Source organism: Piliocolobus tephrosceles, chromosome 15, assembly GCF_002776525.5.
Source record: "Piliocolobus tephrosceles isolate RC106 chromosome 15, ASM277652v3, whole genome shotgun sequence".
In the NCBI taxonomy this organism is placed as follows: domain Eukaryota; kingdom Metazoa; phylum Chordata; class Mammalia; order Primates; family Cercopithecidae; genus Piliocolobus; species Piliocolobus tephrosceles.
In genome coordinates, this window is record NC_045448.1 from 92,428,770 (window position 1) to 92,449,215 (window position 20,446).

General features: G+C 50.5%; 1 protein-coding gene across 1 annotated transcript in view; it reads left to right on the forward strand.

Moving 5' to 3' along the window:
- The window catches only part of NT5DC4 (5'-nucleotidase domain containing 4), a 31,764-nt gene extending 11,811 nt beyond the window's left edge, over nt 1-19,953 (forward strand). The window contains exons 2-19 of the mRNA XM_026449176.2: nt 1,946-2,025; nt 2,679-2,752; nt 2,847-2,964; nt 3,040-3,135; nt 3,357-3,448; nt 3,572-3,629; nt 3,979-4,072; nt 4,312-4,365; nt 4,616-4,699; nt 4,994-5,026; nt 5,682-5,789; nt 6,070-6,136; nt 6,277-6,444; nt 7,130-7,181; nt 7,567-7,627; nt 8,710-8,817; nt 10,473-10,557; nt 19,803-19,953. Of these exons, the coding sequence (XP_026304961.1) occupies nt 1,952-2,025; nt 2,679-2,752; nt 2,847-2,964; nt 3,040-3,135; nt 3,357-3,448; nt 3,572-3,629; nt 3,979-4,072; nt 4,312-4,365; nt 4,616-4,699; nt 4,994-5,026; nt 5,682-5,789; nt 6,070-6,136; nt 6,277-6,444; nt 7,130-7,181; nt 7,567-7,627; nt 8,710-8,817; nt 10,473-10,557; nt 19,803-19,900 (1,524 nt within the window). The 5' untranslated portion in view covers nt 1,946-1,951 and the 3' untranslated portion in view covers nt 19,901-19,953. The remainder of the gene's footprint in view (nt 1-1,945; nt 2,026-2,678; nt 2,753-2,846; nt 2,965-3,039; nt 3,136-3,356; nt 3,449-3,571; nt 3,630-3,978; nt 4,073-4,311; nt 4,366-4,615; nt 4,700-4,993; nt 5,027-5,681; nt 5,790-6,069; nt 6,137-6,276; nt 6,445-7,129; nt 7,182-7,566; nt 7,628-8,709; nt 8,818-10,472; nt 10,558-19,802) is intronic.
- The last annotated feature ends 493 nt before the right edge of the window (nt 19,954-20,446 follow it).

Here is a 20,446-nt window from a genome sequence, read left to right on the forward strand (position 1 = left end):
CTCCATCCAGTGAGGAAACACATATCCTACAGCCTCCATATCCTTGCCTCACCATCCTAATGCAGTCATGTGGTGCTTGACCACAGGGATATGTTCTGAAAAACGTGTCGTTAGTCGATTTCACCATTGTGCGATGTCATAGAGTGCACTTACACAAACCTAGGTGGTACAGCCTACTACACACCTCGGCTGCAGGGTACAGCCTATTTCTCCTAGCCAGCATCACCACAAACATGTGAGTGATACTTTGCATTATGGTGGCGATGAGGTCACCAGGCCATAGGAGTTGTTCAGCTCCTTGTCATCTTATGGGACTAAGTGGCATATGCAGTCTGTTGTTGGGCAAAACATCGCTCTGCAACACACAGCTGTGCGTGCTCATCTGGCTCTGTCAAGGAAGGAGTTATCCCTAGATATGTTTTTCTGTTGTTGTTCCAGATAACTTTTATTTTTTCAAGAGTGCCACCTTCATTTAGTTTAGTCATTTTGGAGAGAAAGTGCTGAAACTGACTGTAAACTTGTCTTTTGTTTTTTGAGACGGAGTCTTGCTCTGTCGCCCAGGTTGGAGTGCAGTGGCATGGTCTTGGATCATTGCAAGCTCTGCTTCCTGGATTCAAGGGATTCTCCCACCTCAGCCTCCTGAGTAGCTGGGATTACAAGCATGTGCCACCATGGCTGGCTAATCTTTGTATTTTTAGTAGAGATGGGGTTTCACTGTGCTGGCCAGGCTGGTCTCAAACTCCCGACCTAGTGATCCGCCTGTCTTGACCTCCCAAAGTGCTGGGATTACAGGTGTGAGCCACTGAGCCCGGCCCTTTCCCTCCTTCCTTCCTTCCTTCCTTCCTTCCTTCCTTCCTTCCTTCCTTCCTTCCTTTTCTCTTTTCTTTTCTTTCTCTCTCTCTTCTTCCCTTCCCTTCCCTTCCCTTCCCTTTCTCCCCCCTCCTCTTTTTTTTTGATGGGCTCTCACTCTGTTGCCCAGGCTGGAGTGCAGCAATCTCGGCTAACTGCAACCTCCGACCCCCGGGTTCAAGCAATTCTCCTGCCTCAGCCTCCTGAGAGACGGGGATTACAGGCATCTGCCACCGCGCCTGGCTGAATTTTTTTTTTTTAGAGACGGGGTTTCACCATCTTGGCCAGGCTGGTCTTGATCTCCTGATCACATATCCACCTGCCTTGGCCTCCCAAAGTGCTGGGATTACAGGCGTGAGCTACCGTGCCCTGGCTTGTCTTTCTTTTTAAAAGAGGGCCTGTCACTTCAGTTAAGTCTTTCTGGATGATCCAGGTCACCAGCTCCAAATGGAAGTCAGTGCTTCCTTGTGGAGCCAGTGTATGGGCCCTCAGGGAGTATTTAGAACTCTACACTAAATGGCCCCAGTGACTCTGCTTTTTGACACTTCCTTTTGTACTTTCCCCCACTCCCCATTCTGAGATCCCAGTTATTTTCCCAATTCTTATAGCCCTTGGCATGCTTCTGGCAATGTCTTGCCTAAATGGCCTTGAGCTGCGAAATTTGATAACCAAATGTGTTAGAATTGTGCATAAAGCGAGAGTACTGAGTTCTTTCTTTTATCATGAGTACAGTACAGAGCCTCCTGCCTTTGTATCCCCATGTTTGCCTCATTCTGGGTTCTCTGCTACTCTCTAGGTGGTTGAGGTCCATGGATACATAAGCCCTATGTATCCATGGGGATACATGGGGAGGGCGCAGTGGACATGAATTGCTTTTCCCAGATCCTTGCTGCTTTTGCTCTAGAGAAAAGGATGAGATACGAGAGCCTGTCCTGACTGACTCCTCCCTCAAAGGGGCTGGGGGGAGATGGGAGCACAGGGTGGGGCCACCTGGGTCAGCAGTGCCTGAAACTTATGAGGGAGAGGAGAGTGGCTGGGCCCCACTGATAGTGTGCAGGAGGCTGAGGAAGGGACCCTTGTCTCCTCCTCACTCTAGGTGACAATGGCCAGTGTGGACTGGGGAGAGCCTGAGGCACTGGACTCCCCTCAAGGCCCGAAGCAGAACTGGCACCAGCGGTGAGATGGGCACCTGGGGTGGGGGCCAGGGGTCTCAGCCCATAAACACCCCACACGCCACAGCAGCACATAGGGACTCCTTTAAATACACAGCGATGGGGACTCCCAAAATGCAGACGAACACTTGCACTCACTTCCATAGCTGCCGCAACCCATCAGGGAACTGACCACACACACTCCGGCGGGCGGTCCCCTTCACTTCCTTCCCTCTGCAGACATCTCTCCCCTTCACCACGGGCACAGTGACATGTACTATCCAATTGTGACAAGCACATCATCTCTGAATTTGGACAGTGGAGTCCCATTTCAGAAGGTGACAACCCTCACACCAACAACTGCACATACTTTCTTACGGGGTTGGATGCCTATAACACGCCTGCACGGCGGGACGGCAAACTGCTGATTACCCGCACGCACTCAGATGCACGCTTGCACGCATGCTCACACACGCTTACACGCACACTCACACTTGCCTTCGGACACACACGGGTCCAGGCAGGGCGCTGGCTTGGCCTGACCCACTTCCTCCATCCTTTCTGCAGCTGCAGGGAGTGCTCTGCCCTCCTCTGCTGGGTTTCCACCCACTCCGTCCTTGAGTCTTGGATTCTGAGGGGCTGGTGGGCTGATGTCAACATCCTTCTGTCTCTCCCCAGGATTTTTGTCTACCGCAGCCTGGCACTGGGGAAGATTCGTTGCTTTGGCTTCGACATGGACTACACTCTGGCTGGTAGAGAGGGCTGGAACAGAACGTATTGGGAGTGGAGGGAGCAGGGGTTGGGCAGCCAGGCACCAACCCCCTGACTCTGTCCGGGCCCCTGCAGCCTACAAGTCCCCAGCCTATGAGGCCCTGGCCGTCCAGCTGCTGCTTGAGCTCCTAGTGTGTATCGGATACCCACATGAGATCCTGTGCTACACCTACGACCCCACCTTCCCCACCAGGTGTGTGACTCAGGACAGGCAGGAGTACCCGGCCTTGGTACTCTCACTCACAGTCCCCCCGACCCCCATCTACAGGGGGCTGGTGTTCAATGCGCTCTGTGGGAACCTCCTGAAGGTGGATGCCCACGGGAACGTGCTGCTGGGTGCCCATGGCTTCACCTTCCTCTCAGAGTAAGGGACAAAGGGTGCCGGGAGGGTGGCAGGCCAGGAGGGGAGGACTGCTCACTGTGGGGGAGGACAGAGGGAGGCAGGGAGGAAGGACACAGGCCCACAGGGGAGGCTCAGCACAGAAGGGATGGGTGGGGGTTGGAAGGGATGGCCAGAGCCTGGACAGGCCTCCAGGAGGCAGTGGGGAGGGGGCATTGGCTGCCCCCAGCCTACCTCCTTCTCAGGGCAGAGATCTGGAGCTTCTACCCCAACAAGTTCATTCAGAGGGATGACCTGCAGCGCTTCCACATCCTCAACACGCTCTTCAACCTGCCTGGTGGGTGGAGGGTTGGGGGCACGGGAGGTGGTCCTGAGGTCCAGAGCTGAGGGTTCCAGGTCTGGCCTGGTGGGGAACTGCCTGGCTCCCTGGCCTGATGACTGACCGGCCTGTCTGCCCCAGAAACCTACCTGTATACCTGCCTGGTGGACTTCTTCTCCGGCTGCTCCCGTTACACCAAGTGTGTCTCATGCTCTGTCCAGCCCTGGGGTGACCAGTAGGACACAGTCACTGCTCAGGAACCAAACCCCAAAGTGGGGCCCCCCCAAGGGTTCCCCGAGGGGCTGGAAGGGTTCCAGAAGGCTCAGTGGGAAGGCCTTTACTGCAAGGTGGACCCCAACCCTGTCATCGGTGCTGCCCCCAAGGGATGACCCTTAGCCCTGGGTGATGCCCCTCCCAGGATGGCTGGGACATAAGCCCAGTGAAGGCCTCAGTGTGGCTGGTGGGGTCACTCTGGTGTGGGACTCAGGGTTGGAGGTCGTGTCAGGACCCCTTATTGAACTCCCCTCTCCCCTCTTGGCCTGCCCCAGCTGTGACACCAGTTATCAGCATGGGAACCTCTTCATGTCCTTCCGAAGCCTCTTCCAGGATGTGACTGATACCATGAATAATGTCCACCACTCGGTGAGTGAGTGGTCCAGGACCCCCGGACCCCTGACCTGCCTGCTCTTGGTTCTCCTGGGCAGCCTTCGGGCCTCCAGTCCCCGTAGACTTTCCATCCTCTTCCCACCGAGGACTGAGGTCTGGTCTGGGCTTCCCAGAGCCACCCACTCTCCTCATCTTGTACACAGACATGTGGGTGGGTACACACACACACACACACACACACACAGACACACACGGCCCTTTGCTCCCTCCTGCAGGGCTGTCTCAAGGAGAAGACCCTGGAGGACTTGGAGAAATACGTGGAGAAGAATGTGAGTGGCCACAGACCCAGGGCCATGGCCATCACCCCTGAAGCAGCAGGGCTGCCCCCCGCAACCCTTCCCTGGCTTTCTTTGATGTTTAGGCTGAGCTCTGCTCCCCAGGTGCTGGGGGTCTTTTTATGGGGCCTGGTGCCTACCTGCCTGGGCTGGGGTGGGCTCCCAGAAGGCTGAGACCTGAGGAGGGGATCCCTGGGCGGCTCTGGGAGTCCCAGCCCTGCAAGTCCCTCTATCTCTGCTCCAGCCACGCCTCCCCATCCTGCTGGGGAAGATGAAGGAGGTTGGCAAAGTGTTTCTGGCCACCAACAGCAGCTACAACTACACCGATGTGAGTATGTGTGTGGAGGGGTGGGCCCTCGGCCTCCTTCCTGGCCCCAGGAGACACGGAGGCATCGCAAGCAACAGGGAGGTGTGGGGGGGTGGGGAGCAAAGACCCTCTTACCCCCGCCACTGGGCTGGTCTCCTGGGCTCCATTTCTTGGCCTTTCAAGGCCTCAGGGGAATGAGCAACTTTCTCACCATCTTGCTCCTGTGGCCACCAGTGTGCCAGGGGGATGGTGGGTGAGGGCAGAGGCAGGCGGTGGCCCAAGTTTGGTGCCCTGACCCTGCTTTGTCCTTGCCAGGCCATCACGACCTACCTGTTCAGCATCAGTGAGGTGAGTGTTGGAGTGTTGCGCGCATGGCTGGGGTGGGCTGTGCAAAGGGCCAGGGCGCCAGGCTGCTCCACAATGCTGAGGGTCTCTCCCACGTCCAGCCTCCCTTTGAGGAAGACCTGAGTGTGTGAGTGGTCATTTCTCATGAATGGAAGCTCCCCAGTGGGTGGGAGGCTGGTGACCTCAGCCAGGCCATGGGAGGAGCCTTTTGGGGGGATAGGAGGCAGTCAGCTATGTGGGGAGGGGCGGCAGAAAATGGGTGAGATGAGGGCATGGCAGGTCAAACGGAGGGATGCTGGGAGTGACAGGGCCTGGTCATTGGGAATGACCAGGTGTCACTGGGCAGGCAGCAGGGCCCTAACTTGGTAGCCATGCTGGTGCCACCTGTCCCTGGGTCTCTGTGCTGTGAGGGGATCTGGAGGCTGGCCTGAGGGTGCACATGATGTTCGACACCCAACTCCATAAGTTCCTTTTGAGCACTTTCTAGTGCCCAGCTTGGCTGGGGACGCGGGGCAGCGAGACCCGGTTCCCAGGGGCTGGAGAGGTCTCATCCAGCTGGGAGGTTGGTAGGGAGAGGGCAGGCTGTGGTGGGTGACCGGCTGTGGCAAGGTCAGATTTACCAGGCTGTGCGTGTGCGGCCCGTGTGCACCCCCAACAGGCTGAAGCCTCGGTCAGGCCCTGGAGGTCCTACTTCGACCTGATAGTGGTGAAGATGCAGAAACCCTGCTTCTTTGCAGAGGGGGTGGTCCTGAGGCAGGTCAACACGGTAATGGCCGGTGCAGAGGTCAGTCGACCTGCACCCTTGGACCATGGGGAGGGCAGCCTGCCTGCCCCTTAGACTTGACCTGCTTTTGTGGCTGGCAGCTCTGCTGGCCTGTCTGTCCCTGGAGGCAGGGAACCTGAGGCCTCCTTCAGCGCCCTCTGCTGCCTCCTTTCTCCCACACCCCCATGATTACCTCTGCCACTCCCAGCTCCCTGCGACCCTCTCTAGCTAGAGACCAAAGATGTGGTTCTCCTGGCTCCAGGGCACCCCTCTGCCCCTCCAGGACTCCGGAAAGCTCCGCGTGGGCACCTACACAGGGTCGCACCAGCACTGTGCTGTCTACTCTGGAGGTACCAGCTCCCACCATGCCCCATCACTCCTTGGGAACCCTCCCTACCTCAACTAAGAACGCAGGCCCCTCACCTGACCCAAGTCACTTGCCCCAAGGCAGGAAGGGCAAACAGGTGTCTGTCCTCCCTTGGGGGGGCAGGCTCATCGGACATGGTGTGCGAGCTGCTTGGGGTTCGGGGGAAGGACATCCTGTATATTGGGGACCACGTGTTTGGGGACATTCTGAAGTCCAAGAAGCGGCAGGGCTGGCGGACTTGCCTGGTGCTTCCTGAGTCCTGGGAGCTGGACATCTGGGCCCGGGAGAAGGGTGAGCTCTTGGTGTCGGGAACAGTTAGAGGGGTACTGGCCACCTGTGGAGAGGCCCCAGCACTGCCTTCTCCTTTTTCCCGTGGGAGGTTGGTAGTTGTGACCAGGAATCCTGGCCGCTCTGTTTTTTCTGGGGGAGGAAACAGACAAGGAAACAGAGACCCAGGGAGGCTAAGCGGCCTGCCCCAAGTCACACAGCCAGTAGGGGCAAAGCTGAGAGTCAAATCCACATCTCCTGACCCAAGACTCCTGTGGTGTTTCTGCAGGCGTCACCTTCCTCCTGCACCTGACCCCACCCTCCCCACCCACCCCGAGGAGGTTCAGTGAGTGGAAGGTACACACCCTCCATCCAGGAATGACTTGAAGTCATCCTCCAGGGCAGGGAGTCGTGTGAGCCCACGCAATTTGGGGTTTGTCCTGAGAGCTGAGGCTTTAGGTTTGAGTCATTGCTGTGTGACCTCAGTAAAGTCGCCTGACTCCCTCACCTGTCCCATGGGGCCTATGGGGCCTATGCTGTCCTTGCTTCAGTCTGGGCAGAGTCTCACCACATGTAAGGGGCCAGGGATGTTATGTACACAGTTGGGGGAGTGCAAGTCCTCGGCTGGGTCACGGCAGACACAGGCAGGCAGGGCCAGTGGGTGACACGGGCCGTCACTCACCCCCACTGACCCCTTGCGGCTTTTCAGAGAGGTTGGAGGAGCCGAAGAGGCCGGACACGCACCTGGCAGACATATACCAGTGAGACCCTGGCCTTTCTGGGGGTGGGATGGGACGGGGAGAGGGATGGAGGGGCAGTGGCTCACATCCTTTCCTGGCAGCGAGGTTGTCAGAACAACAAGATGTGTTTCAGGCTAAGCTTCCCTAGCAAACTGGATGTGGGGACCCCTCTCACCCCCTTGGGACTGCTCACATTCTGTGACCTCTAGGCCCTTCGTCCGAACCCGTCCAGCACTCAGGGACTTGCCCTCGCTCGTGTGCACACACCCAGCCCGGCACCCCCACTGGATGTCCGCACGGTGTCCCCCCACCCGACCCCTGCTGGGGTCTAAGGAGACTGTCCTGGCTGTCCTGGCACTCGGAGGCTCTGTGTCTCCCCTGGGTCACCTGGCTATTTTTGTACCAGGCACGTGGATGAGAGCAGTTGTGAGCTGCAAGCCATCAACTTTACCAAGAGAGAGATCCAGGTGAGAGCTGGGTGGTGAGGGAGGAAAGGACAGGCCCAGTGGGGGTGGAGCTGGGTTCGCTTCCGACGGCTTGCCTGCCTGCTTTGTCCTTGGTGCCAAAGGCCCAGTTACCCGATTCTCCTCAACCGCGCCTGGGCGCCACCTGCCTTGTCAGCCAGCGCCCTCTGCTGGCCCACATTCCAAAGGGCAGTCCCGCAGTCCTTGCCCATCACCCTGCCTAGGAAATGCCTGCGTGCTGGCTGGGCCCTTATTGACCCACTAGCCAGTTCTGATAGGAAATGCGATTTAGGGCCAGTGAGCCCAGGGTCCTGGGGAAAGAGAAGAAAAGACAGTGTTCCCTCGTGGCATTACTGACCAGCCACCAAAAAGCTGGAGGTGCCCATGGGCCGGCCAGATGGAGGGAATCAGGTCACTCGGTCATCCCAAGCGGAGCTGCAGCCGATCACAAAGGGTCTTTGCAGAGCCTTTTACAAAGCACAGCCGTTTGATCTTCCCCACATCCTTAAGAGGTGGACGGAGCCGGCATTGTTACCTTTATGTTACAGAGGAGGAAACTGAGGTTCAGAGAGGGGTCATCCTGGGAGTTAATGTTGGGACCATTCTCTAGGCTCTAAAAGCAGACAAGGAAACAGGGCCTGGTGGCGGGGTGGGGCCTGCCAGGAGAGTAGGAGCGGGGCTGGGGGTGTCGCCTTTGCCAAGTCCTCTGTTGGACTCAGAAGGTAAATTAAGCTGTGGGTTTAGTCCTGGGTGGTCCATGTCCAGGACCAGGCAGGTAACTGTGATGGAAAGCCGGAGTGGGGCCTGTGGCAAAGTGGGGAGCTGCCCCACCTCCAAAAGCCACGTGTGCAGCCTGTGGGTCTACAACATGCTGCTCCTTCCCTACAGAGGGGCATAGGCCTCAATGTCCCCTGGTGAGAGGCCCAGAGAGGCCAGGGTTGCCCAGAAAGGGAGTAGGTGAGGGCAGGCCTAGGTGGGCTGGGATTTCAATTCAGTGTGTTGCCCCTCTGGGCCAGAGGGTCACCCGGGAGCTGGACCTGTGCTATAGCACTGTGGGCAGCCTGTTCCGCTGCGGTTTCCAACAGACACTCTTCTCCAGCCTTCTGATGCGCTACGCTGACCTCTACACTGCCACCTGCCTCAACTTCCTGTACTACCCGCTCAGCTCACTGTTTCGGGCGGCCCCGGAGTTGGTAGGTCCCTGTGGAATCTTCACGGCTGTCTCTGAACGTCTGTCCTAGAAGGACCCACTGGTCCCTAGCCTTGCTAGGAGCTTGCAAGGTCACCAGCCCCAATCTCCCACCTTCAGACTCAGTGGGGTCACAGCCTTGCAGATAACTGTCCATGTCTTAACAGATGCATGGGAAGAGTTAGGTTTATACAGATAAGTTGCCTCAGCAGGGATATTCTTCGTTGTGCCCAACCTTAACTTCTGCTTTAGATTGAGACCACAATATCTCATCATTTCCTTGGTAGAAAAGATACCAGTTGCAAGGAGGAAGGCACAGAACTCCTATCCTCAGTAAACATACAATGGCTTCCAAGGGGGTGGAGGAGGCAGCCGATGATACAGTAAATACTCTGGCTGGTTTTCCTCTGGGAGACTGGAGGATGCTTCTGGGTTAAGAACAGGGTGGTAGAGACGGCTATGGCGGCACTGGGCAAGGGTTAGCAGGAGTCACGAGACTGGCCAGTGCAGGGCTTCCCTGGAACCTGCACGTGTCAGTCCTCCCAAGTTGGTATCATCACTTCCATTTGATAAGATGTAGAGCCTGCAGTTTAGGATCTGGACTTGAAGCTAGACCTTTGAGGCTCCCCGCCGCCTGCTTTCCCTGCTGCCCTTGGCTGCCCTCCAGATGTTTGAGAGGAGAAAAACCATTTATTGAGTGCTGTGTTTCCTGCACTGGGCTGGGTGCTTTTCATCGATTCTGCTTAACACTCAATATAACTCAGCAAAGTAGGTTTTATCTTCCTCATTTTGTCATTGACGAGGAAGCACAGAGAATCTAAGTGACTTGCTGTCACAAAGCTCATGGACCACACAGCTGGGATGTGAGCCTGTCAAGCTCCAAGGGTCACACTCCGTTCCCTGCACTGTGCTCCCACACGCTTGGGGGAACTGGCTTTCACCGGGCGGCCTCATCTCATCTCTGGGCTCTTCGATGGGCTGGACCGGAGAGCTCCCGTGGGCAAAGCTGGGGGTCCAGGCATAGCCATCTGTGCTGGGAGATATTACTGTTAAAGTAGAGACCAGACAGGTGAAGAACACACTGGCTCCCCCTCCCCAAAAGTGACAAGGCAAAACATTTAAAGAAATTTGACCTTGTCAATCTTCCTGGTTTGGGATTTTTTTTTTGTTTTTTTTTTTTTTTGAGACCGAATCTCGCTCTGTTGCCCAGGCTGGAGTGCAGTTGTGCAATCTCTGCTCAATGCAACTTCCACCCCCTGGGTTCAAGCAATTATTGTGCCTCAGCCTCCCAAGTAGCTGGGATTACAGGCATGCACCACCATGCCTGGCTAATTTTTACGTTTTTATAGAGACAGGATTTCACCATGTTGCCCAGGCTGGTCTTGAACCCCTGGGCTCAAGCAATCCACTTGCCTCAGCCTCCCAAAGTGCTGGGATTACATGCGTGAGCCACCGCGCCTGACCTTGGCCTGGGATTTTTGAGGAAGTGAAGTCTGGCTACCAGAACCTTCATGCCCCTGCTGAACTTCCGAGGCGCCTTCCTCCGCAGCAACGTTGTTGGGCAGGAAGCGGGCAGCTGTGGGCAGGGAAGCCTGTGCATAGCTGAGGAATCCTGGAAGGCCTGGAGTGCTCCACCTCCACCTGCATTGATCCCTACAGATGCCACATGAGTCAGTCGTGGAGCAAGAACAGGCCAGTCTGGACCCTGCCTCCTGCCTCCTGCCTCCTCTCCTGCAGCCAGAGGGTGAGTGGCTGTGGCCGAGGAGCTCTGTGGCCACAGGGGGCTTGGGGTCCCACGGGCTAGAGCAGTGGTTCCCAGTGGGGTTGTATCAACCCCAGGGCGCATGAGGCAATTGATGGGGGGGCTTGTGGGCTTGTTTCTGTCTGCAAGCATAGTCGTTCCTGATTATTTATGTAAAAATACATATTATTTTATTGTAAAATGCTTTTCTTTTTATTTCTCCTTTTTATAGTTAGGGTATTATATTGATATTTTAAATTATAGAGATGATAATTGTATCGATGAATTTCAATTCAGGATGGAAAAGTAGAAGTTAAATATTTGTTTTTAAAATGGGATATTGGGGCCAGGTGTGGTGTTTCACGCCTATAATCCCAGCACTTTGGGAGGCTGAGGCAGGCGGATTGCCTGAGGGGCAGAAGGTCGAGACCAGCCTGGCCAACATGGTGAAAACCTGTCTCTACTAAAAATACAAAAATTAGCTGGGCATGGTGGTGGGAGCTTGTAGTCCCAGCTACCTGGGAGGCTGAGGCAGGAGAATCACTTGAACCTAGGAGGCGGAGGTTGCGGTGAGCTGAGATCGCACCACTGCACTCCAGCCTGGGCAACAGGACAAGACTGTCTCAAAAAAAAGAGTGGTGTTGGATCCAAAAGGGCGACAGGTTCTGTTCAGCAGTGCTTTGTGCACTGTTGGGCCCTGCACCCCTACAGACTGCTGTTGGTCAATCCATACACATCATTCCCTCCAGGGAAGGTTGCAGGACGTGCCCTCTGCCACACCGAGGCTTCCTCCCCAGACACGCTTTGTTAACATCAATGACTAGCAGCTCTAGCTTCAGATCCCTTTGACACTTTATGCGGCCTGACCCGCCTCTGAGCTGAGACAGGAGTGGATGCCTGGGTTCCTTGTTGGGTTCTGTAGCCCTAAAACCCTGCATAAAGGTTCCTGTTCCTCCCTTGGCTTTCTGGGGGCTCACATTAAAAGATGTGCATCCCATAGGTCCCCTTTGGCTGTGTTGTACCAGGCACAGCGTTCATTCTTTCAACTAGTGTTTACTGAGCAGCTCCCGTGTGCCGAGCAGTTTAGAAAACAAAGTGTAAGTTACTTCATTCCTGCCCAGGAGAAGCTCAAAATTCATGCGTGTTCACAGGCTTTAATCAGTGGTTGGCAACTATTTCTCTATCCTAGCCCAGCAGAGAGATGGACACACTCCTGTCAGCGACGGAAGCCTGTGGTTTGATCCCTCTACATCCTCACCCCATCAGGATCCAGCCTAGGGCATTTTGACACATTATCTACCCCTGGTTGGGAGTCACTGTGTGAGCCGGGAAGAAAACATCCATACTCACTTTCTGTGTTTCTTATAAGGGTGAGGGCAAAGAGAGAAACGAGGACCAGGAGAGTTACATCGAGGCTGACGGGGTCCCAGACATGGGCCAACATCACGGGTCATCTTCTACTTGAGATATTTTTCAGATAACAGAAGTATAGAAGAAGGAAAAAGCAACCGTATTGAAATCTCTTAAATGTAGCAGATTTGGAGCCTGCAAACACTTCTTTTAGGGAGGAAGGAGTATTGCTCTTAACCTACAAGGCCTCCCTGGCAGTCTTTGAGATGTTTGGAAATGTGTGCACAAGTTAAATTATTTTACCTACTTCTCTTGAACGCATGATGTCTCATATCCAATTTTATTTCTAAACATGTCTTTTAAAAAATAGTTATTTCTGTACACTTTTTTTTTTTTTTGAGACGGAGTCTCGCTCTGTCGCTCGGGCTGGAGTGCTGTGGCCGGATCTCAGCTCACTGCAAGCTCCGCCTCCCGGGTTTACGCCATTCTCCTGCCTCAGCCTCCCGTGTAGCTGGGACTACAGGCGCCCGCCACCTTGCCCGGCAAGTTTTTTGTATTTTTTAGTAGAGACGGGGTTTCACCATCTTAGCCAGGATAGTCTCGATCTCCTGACCTCGTGATCCGCCCGTCTCGGCCTCCCAAAGTGCTGGGATTACAGGCTTGAGCCACCGCGCCCGGCCTTCTGTACACTTCTGATTCTGTTACTAGTAAGAACAATAAAACCTGATTGGCTCTATACCTCACTAACTGCTTTTTCATCTGGGTCACTACGAAAGATGTTAAATGAGATAGCCCAAATGTCTTTGAGTTTGTATATACGCATTAAAACACATAAAAAGTCATACTCATGATTTTAAAACTTCACTCTCGAGTGTGTTAGAAGCTTCTCTGTGGTATTAAAGCACTGAAGCATCATTGTTTTGATGTCCCTGATTTCAATTTACTCCTACAGTTCACTTTTTGTCTGTTAGTGGGATCATCTGGCATTATATGGAGACCTAGGTTGAATGTGTATGTTTGAAATGACAAAGTGAACCCTTGAAGGAACAGGTCTGAGGATACACTTCATTAGCTTCATTTTCTGTGGATAAACAATGGCAACACTTGGATACCTGAGGATAAATAAGGGACAACGGGCCATGGAATCGGAGAGTTTACTTTTTTTTTGAGACAGAGTCTCCTGTTGCCCAGGCTGGAGTGCAGTGGCACGATCTCAGCTCCACCTCCCGGGTTCAAGCAATTCTTCTGCCTCAACCTCTGAGTAGTTGGGATTACAGGCACACTCCACCACACCTGGCTAATTTTTGTATTTTTAGTAGAGACGGGGTTTCACCATGTTGGCCAGGCTGGTCTCAAACTCCTGACCTCAAGTGATTCGCCTGCCTCGGCCTCTCAATGTGTAGGGATTACAGGCGTGAGCCACCGAGTCCGGCATCTTTTTTTTTTTTTTTTTTTTTTAAAACATCTTCTTTGCATTTCGGAAGCTTCCAGGTTTGACACTGCTAAGGCCTTTTCTTCCTTTCCCTGGATTGACTTTCAGGTCCCAGAGCCTGTAGGGGCAGGTTCTCCAGGTAGATACCACGTCTCACTGGCCTGTGTCTTTAAACACTTGATTCTTACTCAAGGGCTAAAGGATAGTATTTATCAGAAAAACTGCTCAGACCCTAGAGCCCATATTTTTCCAGAAAGGTCCTGAAATATTGTGTAGTAGCTAATACTACAAAAATCAAATCTTCGAATTCCTACCCAGGGTAAAGAGGATACAGAAAAGGACTGAGGGATAAACAATCTGGCAGAAATGCCTTACGAGATCCTAGCGAGGGAGAGGAGAGAGGGAGGGGCAGGGGCAGGAGAGAGTTGGCCAAAGGGCCTTTCCTGTGCTTTTCCTATGCCCGGCCCATTCCCTGCCTCTTCTCCCTGTTACATCTGCTCTCCCCTCAGCTAACCTCCCTGACTAGACCAGTTTCTCTTTAGTCCCTCGCTCATAGGCCTCTATTTCTCAGGCCTTGGAGTCTTGCATTTGTGGTTCTTAGATTAACATGTGTCCCCACTAGACTCTCAGCTTCAAAAGGTAATGTCCTTTTGGCTCACTGTTGTGTCTCTGGCATCTACAGTATTTTATTGAATAACACGTCACCCAGTTTATTATTACTCTTGTAGAACTGCAGGGAAAGGGGCGAGGCAAAGAATATGAGACAAGAGAAAGTGGAGAAAGGACATAAGGCTTTGGATTAGAACGCTGCTTCTAAACTCTCAGGAATGTGTCTCGCTGGGAGGTAGGACAGATACGTCTATTTGGGTAGTTTTTTTTTTTTTTTTTAACCTGATGTCACCTCTGCACTCCTGTTTTATCTATACCTTAGAGACAGAACCACACCATTGCTTCCAAGACTGTGTGCAGACACTGACATTCATCTCCCATTTCTGGAAGAATTTTTAGCTGGGCATGTGGCCATCTGATACACATTTCCCTGCTTCTTTAGATGGGTGGGGACATGTGACCAAGTTCCGGCCCCTAAATTCTGGACAGAAGTAATGGTCCAACTTCCAATCTGTGACCTTAGGAGGGGTGTGCCTTCCCCTTCCTCTCTTCCCCCTTCCAGCTGGCTGGACAGCGAAGTTGGTTGGGAGCCTTCTTTGGCCACATGGACGAGGCTGTCTCCGAGGGATGGTGGAGTCACAAGACAGACATAGTCTGGACTTGGCATTAGATTAGCATTGGGCTGTCACTTGGATGGCTGATGTGAGAGAGACGCATTTCCATTTGGGACTAGTGACAGCAGCTGAATTGACATCTCATTCTGGCATCGTCTTGAGCAGTCAGGAAATGAAGAGAACAGAAGCAGCATCTCTGGGGTAGTGAACTAGTGGTAAAAATGTGATCATTTATTTGTAGAATAAATGACAGTACTTTGGCTGTCACAGTGATTCCTGCTTGGTAAACTGGGAACAGTTCAAAAATTTATCTTGCTCAGATGTGTTGTTTCCTTATCATCACCCTAGTCCTCATTTCCTTACTTTAAATAGAGATAGGAGTTAAAAGTTCTGGACCTGAAGCCAGACAGCCCTGATTTTGAAATTGCAGGACTGACATTTATTAATTACTCTGTTTCCATAACCATGTCATAAAGCTATTGTAAGGGTATAGTGAGGTAACGGACACGGAGCTTGGTTTTCTATGCTATTATAAGAGACAGAGAGAGTGTGTGTGTGTGTGTTTGTATACATTAGTCAGGATTTTTTCTTTAGCAACTGAAGGAAACCTAATGAAATTGGTTTGAGAAAAAAGAGAATTTATTGGCTTATATAACTAAAAAGTCCAGGGTTAGCCCAGCTCCAGGCATAGCATTAACCAGGGAGTCAAATCAGGCACTGGACATAGCTTGCTCTCTCCAGCTCTCAAGTTTATTCCGTGTTGGTACTATTCTCTGGCAGGTTTTGTCCATGGGGTTATAAGATGGCTGTCTCCAAACTCCAGATTTCTCTCTTTTTCAGCTACTCTACCAGGAAGTATCTAATGAAAGTCTGGGAAATGATGCCTCACTGGTTGTGAGACACTACCCCATCCTCCAATCAATGCCACTGGCCAGGGAAGTGCCCAGTTTGGCTTTGCCAGGCCTGGGTCACATGCTTATACTGGGGTTGAGCCCATTCTTCTTAAACCACGTAGATTGTCAGCAGGAAAGAGGTGGTAGTAGGGAAATTGGGGTGCTTTGTGAGAGTCTTGTTCTGTCGCCTAGGCTGGTATGCAGTGGTGTGATCTTGGCTCACTGCCCCTTTGTTTCCCGGGTTCAAGTGATTCTGCTGCCTCAGCCTCCCAGATAGCTGGGACTACAGGCGCACCCTACCACACCTGGCTAATTTTTGTATTTTTAGTAAAGACAGGGTTTCACTACGTTGGCCAGGCTGGTCTTGAACTCTTGGCCTCAAGTGATCTGCTCACCTCGGTCTCCCAAAATGCTAGGTGTGAGCCACCACACCCAGTTTGGGGTGCTTTTATTAGAAGGGGGAGTACATGCCAGCAGGCAAGAACTTTTTTTTTTTTTTGAGACTGAGTCTTGCTCTGTCGTCCAGGCTGGGATGCAGTGGCACGATCTTGGGTCACTGCAACCTCCGTCTCCCAGGTTCAAGCAGTTCTGCCTCAGCCTCCTGAACAGCTGGGATTACAGGCACGACCACCACACTTGGCTAACGCTTGTATTTTTAGTAGATGGGTTGGCCAGGCTGGTCTCAAACTCCTGACGTCAGATGATTCACCCGCCTCGACTTCCCAAAGTGCTGGGATTACAGGCATGAGGTACCATGCCCAGCCTCAGGAACAGTATTTTATAGTATGTAAAAGACTCAGTTGAGTGCCTGGCATAGTGAGCACTAATAAATGTGAACCATCATGCTTCTCCTCTGTCTTCTGGTTCATGGTCATTCTGCACAGAGCTACCATACATAATCCCCCCACCTTTCTTTCTTTAGAATTTGCTTTACACTCACCTCCTCTAAAAAGCCATCCCTGAACAACATTAGGCTTATTTCTGCAAAGGCCCGTGTTTCCACTACAATTCCCTATCAATCTCCTTCCCAAATTACGGGCCCACCTTCTTTCTTTTCCACTCTCCCTCTTTCTTACTCCCTATGTCTAGGAGCAGCTATTTACTAAACAAGAGGGTTACTGATTATCTACAAAGAGCCCCAGAATTAGGGTGCAGTTTTCTGCAGCTGCTGTACCATCCACAATCATTTCCACATCCTTTTGTGTCTGGAAGACTCTATAGTCTGACGAGGCTGTTCAAAACCTCCAATTTGCCATTTTTAAACTTATACATTATTCGACACCAACAGTTCAACCTACACTGTTATTGTTGGTACCCAGGGTAATACTGTGAGACATCCTGCAAGCAACTAGCAATACAGAAAATAAAACTGCTCTTTTGAGAACTAATCTTTAATCTCAAGACAATGGTTTTGAGGAGAGAGACATAAAACCACCATAAAGAGACAACTGACTCCTAGGCCTGGGGTCAGGGGAGGGATTTAGGTGGCAAAGATGGACCATTCTAGAAGCCAGAAAAAAAGCAAGCGCACAAGCAATGGATGGCAGTGCAGGATCAATCATGAGAACCTGGTCAACGGACTTAGGACAGTGTCTGAGATGTGAGGCAAGAATATTCCTAACACAGGACTCGCTTCAGACTCTCTAAGCCTGGTGATTTTCACTATTTGATTCCTCTAAGTCCCATGTTCAGACTCTGTGATCTCTAAGCAGCCCTCTGAGCATTATTTGGCTTCACAGGTAAAGTTAACTCTAATTCCTGCATTTTGGTGACAATTTTATTTTATTAGGTATATTTAAGATTTACAACATGATGTTATGGGATACACATAGATAATAAAATGGTTGCTATAGTGAAGCAGATTAACATTATCATCTCACAGTTTTTCATGAGATAAGAGCAGCTAAAATCTACTTACTTAACAAAAATCCTAATACAATTGTATTAACTTTAGCCCTATCTCTAGGCTTGTTCGTCTTATCTGCTATTTTGTATCCTTGGCCTACATCTCCCCATTTCCTCTTCTCCAATCTATGGTAAGCACTGTTTGTGTACTTGAGCTCCTTTTTTTAAAAAAAAATTAAATATTCCACATGTGATATCACGCAGTATTTCTCCTTGTGTCTGGCTTATTTCACTTAGCATGTTCTCCAGGTCCATCTATGTTGTGGCAAACAGCAAGAACTCCCTCTTTTCCAAGGATGAATACTATTCCATGGCATGCATATGCCATATTTTCTTTTATTTATTTGTCCATTGATGGGCATTTAGGTTGTTTCCACATCTTGGCTATTGAGAATAACACTGCCACAAACATGGGAGTGTAGATATCTTTATGAGGTGACGATTTAATCTTTTTGTTTTTGAGACGGTGTCTTGCCCTGTAACACAGGCTGGAGTGTAGTGATGTGATTTTGGCTCACTGCAACCTCCACCTCCCGAGTTCAAGTGATTCTCCTGCCTCAGCCTCCTGAGTAGCTGAGATTACAGGTGCCCGTCACCACGCCCGGCTAATTTTTGTATTTTCAGTAGAGACAGGGCTTCACCATGTTGGTCAAGTTGGTCTCGATCTCCTGATCTGAGGTGATTCACCCACCCCAAAGCGCTGGGATTACAGGCACGAGTCACCGCACCCGGCCGGTGATTTCATCTTGTTTGGGTACATACCTACTGGAAGAGGGTCACGTAACAGTTCTATTTTTGATTTCTTTAGGAGCCTCCATACTGTTTTCCATAACGGCTGCACCAATCTACATGCCCACCAACAGTGTACTAGGGTTCTCTTTTCTCCACAATCTCATCAACATTTATCTCATGTCTTGTTAATAAGTCATTCTTATAGAGTGAGGTGATAGGTCACAGTGGTTTTAATTTACATTATTCTTAAAATTAATGATGCTGAACTCCTTTTCATATCTATACCTATTGGCCATTTTTTATGTCTTCTTTGGAGAAATGTCTGTTCAGGTCCTTTGCCCATTTTTAATTATTTGTTTTTCTACAATTGAGTTGTAAGAGTCTATCTCTTATTGAAAGTCTGCTGGTATTACACGTTTACAGCTCAGTTTTTTTTAGCTTTATTATAAATCTGACTTTCAGAAATAGATCTGCGTCCCTTAAAAAAAATCTAGTTCCTGGATGAGGCTCATAGACCTTTGATCAAAGTCCATTCTCCTTGGTAATGAATGTTCCTTGTGAGGTTTCTTGGGACAGCCAACTGGTGCATCCTTAGACAAACTCCTAATTCTCTATGCAAAGCCATTATCACAGTTTTCTAAAATAAGTAAGATAAACAAGCAGGAACTAATAGAAATTTAATGTTGTTTTAAGGTAATACTTAAATATTAAGAAAGCTAAAATTTAAAATGTGTTGACTAGGTTTTTCTACACATTATATTTACATAATGACTAAGGTAAAACCTTTCCACAAATAGGTTGCCCAGGAGGAAGAAAAAGCAACCTACAACAGTCTCTGGGGCTTGCACTGCCTTCTCAGGCCAGCTATCCCCTAGCTGAGCAAAGAACTGAAGTGAAGAAGCCAGTGTCCACTCCCCACCCCTCTCCCCTGCCCCCCTTTTGTTACTTGAAGTGTTTGAGTAACAAATGCAAAACTAGATTTGGATATAAAAGCTAGATGGCCACGCCCATTCAGGATTGTGTTTCTTCTGAGACCTGGCACAGGAAAAACAAGAATTCTCTCTCATTTACAAGGATACTGTGATGGAAGTCAAAGATCACACATAAATTTATGATCTCTGAGCAGAGGCACAGCTAGCATAAGCTCATCTGTAAAATGAGGGGTTTTGACTTGGCCATCTGTCAAGGTCCATTCAGCCTGTCAAGCTAGCGTCAAAGTTCAGATCTTCCACGATGAAAGGACTTGCCCTCTGCTAAGGTGGATGCAGAAAGAAAAGTCCCATTATACTGTGGGACCAACCTTCTGATATAAAAAACTATGTTGGGATTAAAGTAGATCAATAAAGTATAAATTTTTATCATAGTTGTAGAGTATTCAAAAGTTTGAAATTTATGTATACTGTAAGACTGGCAAACTACAGTCTCAAACACATAAAGCAAAGATTTTCCCATGGGGAGATAAAATTTGAGACTAAGCCCAGTGAATTACTTAAGTCCTGAGAGTCCATAATCTGCATCCACGATGCCTCTCTATTACACACTTTTTTCCAGGTCACTTGGACAAGAATACTTCTTGTCTTATGGAGGTTCTGAAACACCTTTTTAAAAAAAAGCATCAAGAAATTATGATTCAGGGGTTTGAAACCCCAATGTTACAGGCAAAGCCTCATTTCTACGGAATATAAAACATTTTGTTTCTTCCATTTCTAACAGTTCATCAAGAGAAGCCACTACCAAATCGTGTTCCTGCAGCATTTCCGGGTAGCGGGACACTGCTCGCTCAATCCTCGACGAACGCCGTACAGGAGTGATAAGTTTCATGTCTTGCACTTCTGGCATCCCATTTATTCTGAGAGATAGCAAGAGATGCATTAAAAACCTTATCATTTAAAACAAGTCTCTTTATTATTTTTTGTTTCTTATTCCATAACAAAAACAGGGAAGACATTTTAACATAGGGCGATGCAAGAGATATGTCTAGAGCAGCTTTCATCTGAAGATGGCTTTTTCCAGGAGTTCAAGACCAGCCTGGGCAACCTAGTAAGACACTATCTCTACCAAAAAATATAAAAATTAGCTGGGCATGGTGGCACATGCCTGTAATCCCAGCTACTCAGGAGGGTGAAGTGGGAGGATTGCTTGAGCCCAGAAGGTCAAGGTTGCAGTGAGCTATGATCACACCATTGTATTTCGGTCTGGGCAACATGACAAGACCCCAGTCTCAAAAAAAAGGCTTTTCCCTGATTTCCAGAATGTCTTGGGTGGTGTCCATCTGTTCTTGGATGGTGTAAGCATAAGGAGTTATTGAAGTAAGTATGAAGTGTGGCTTTTATTTGAATAATAAAATATTTTGCAAA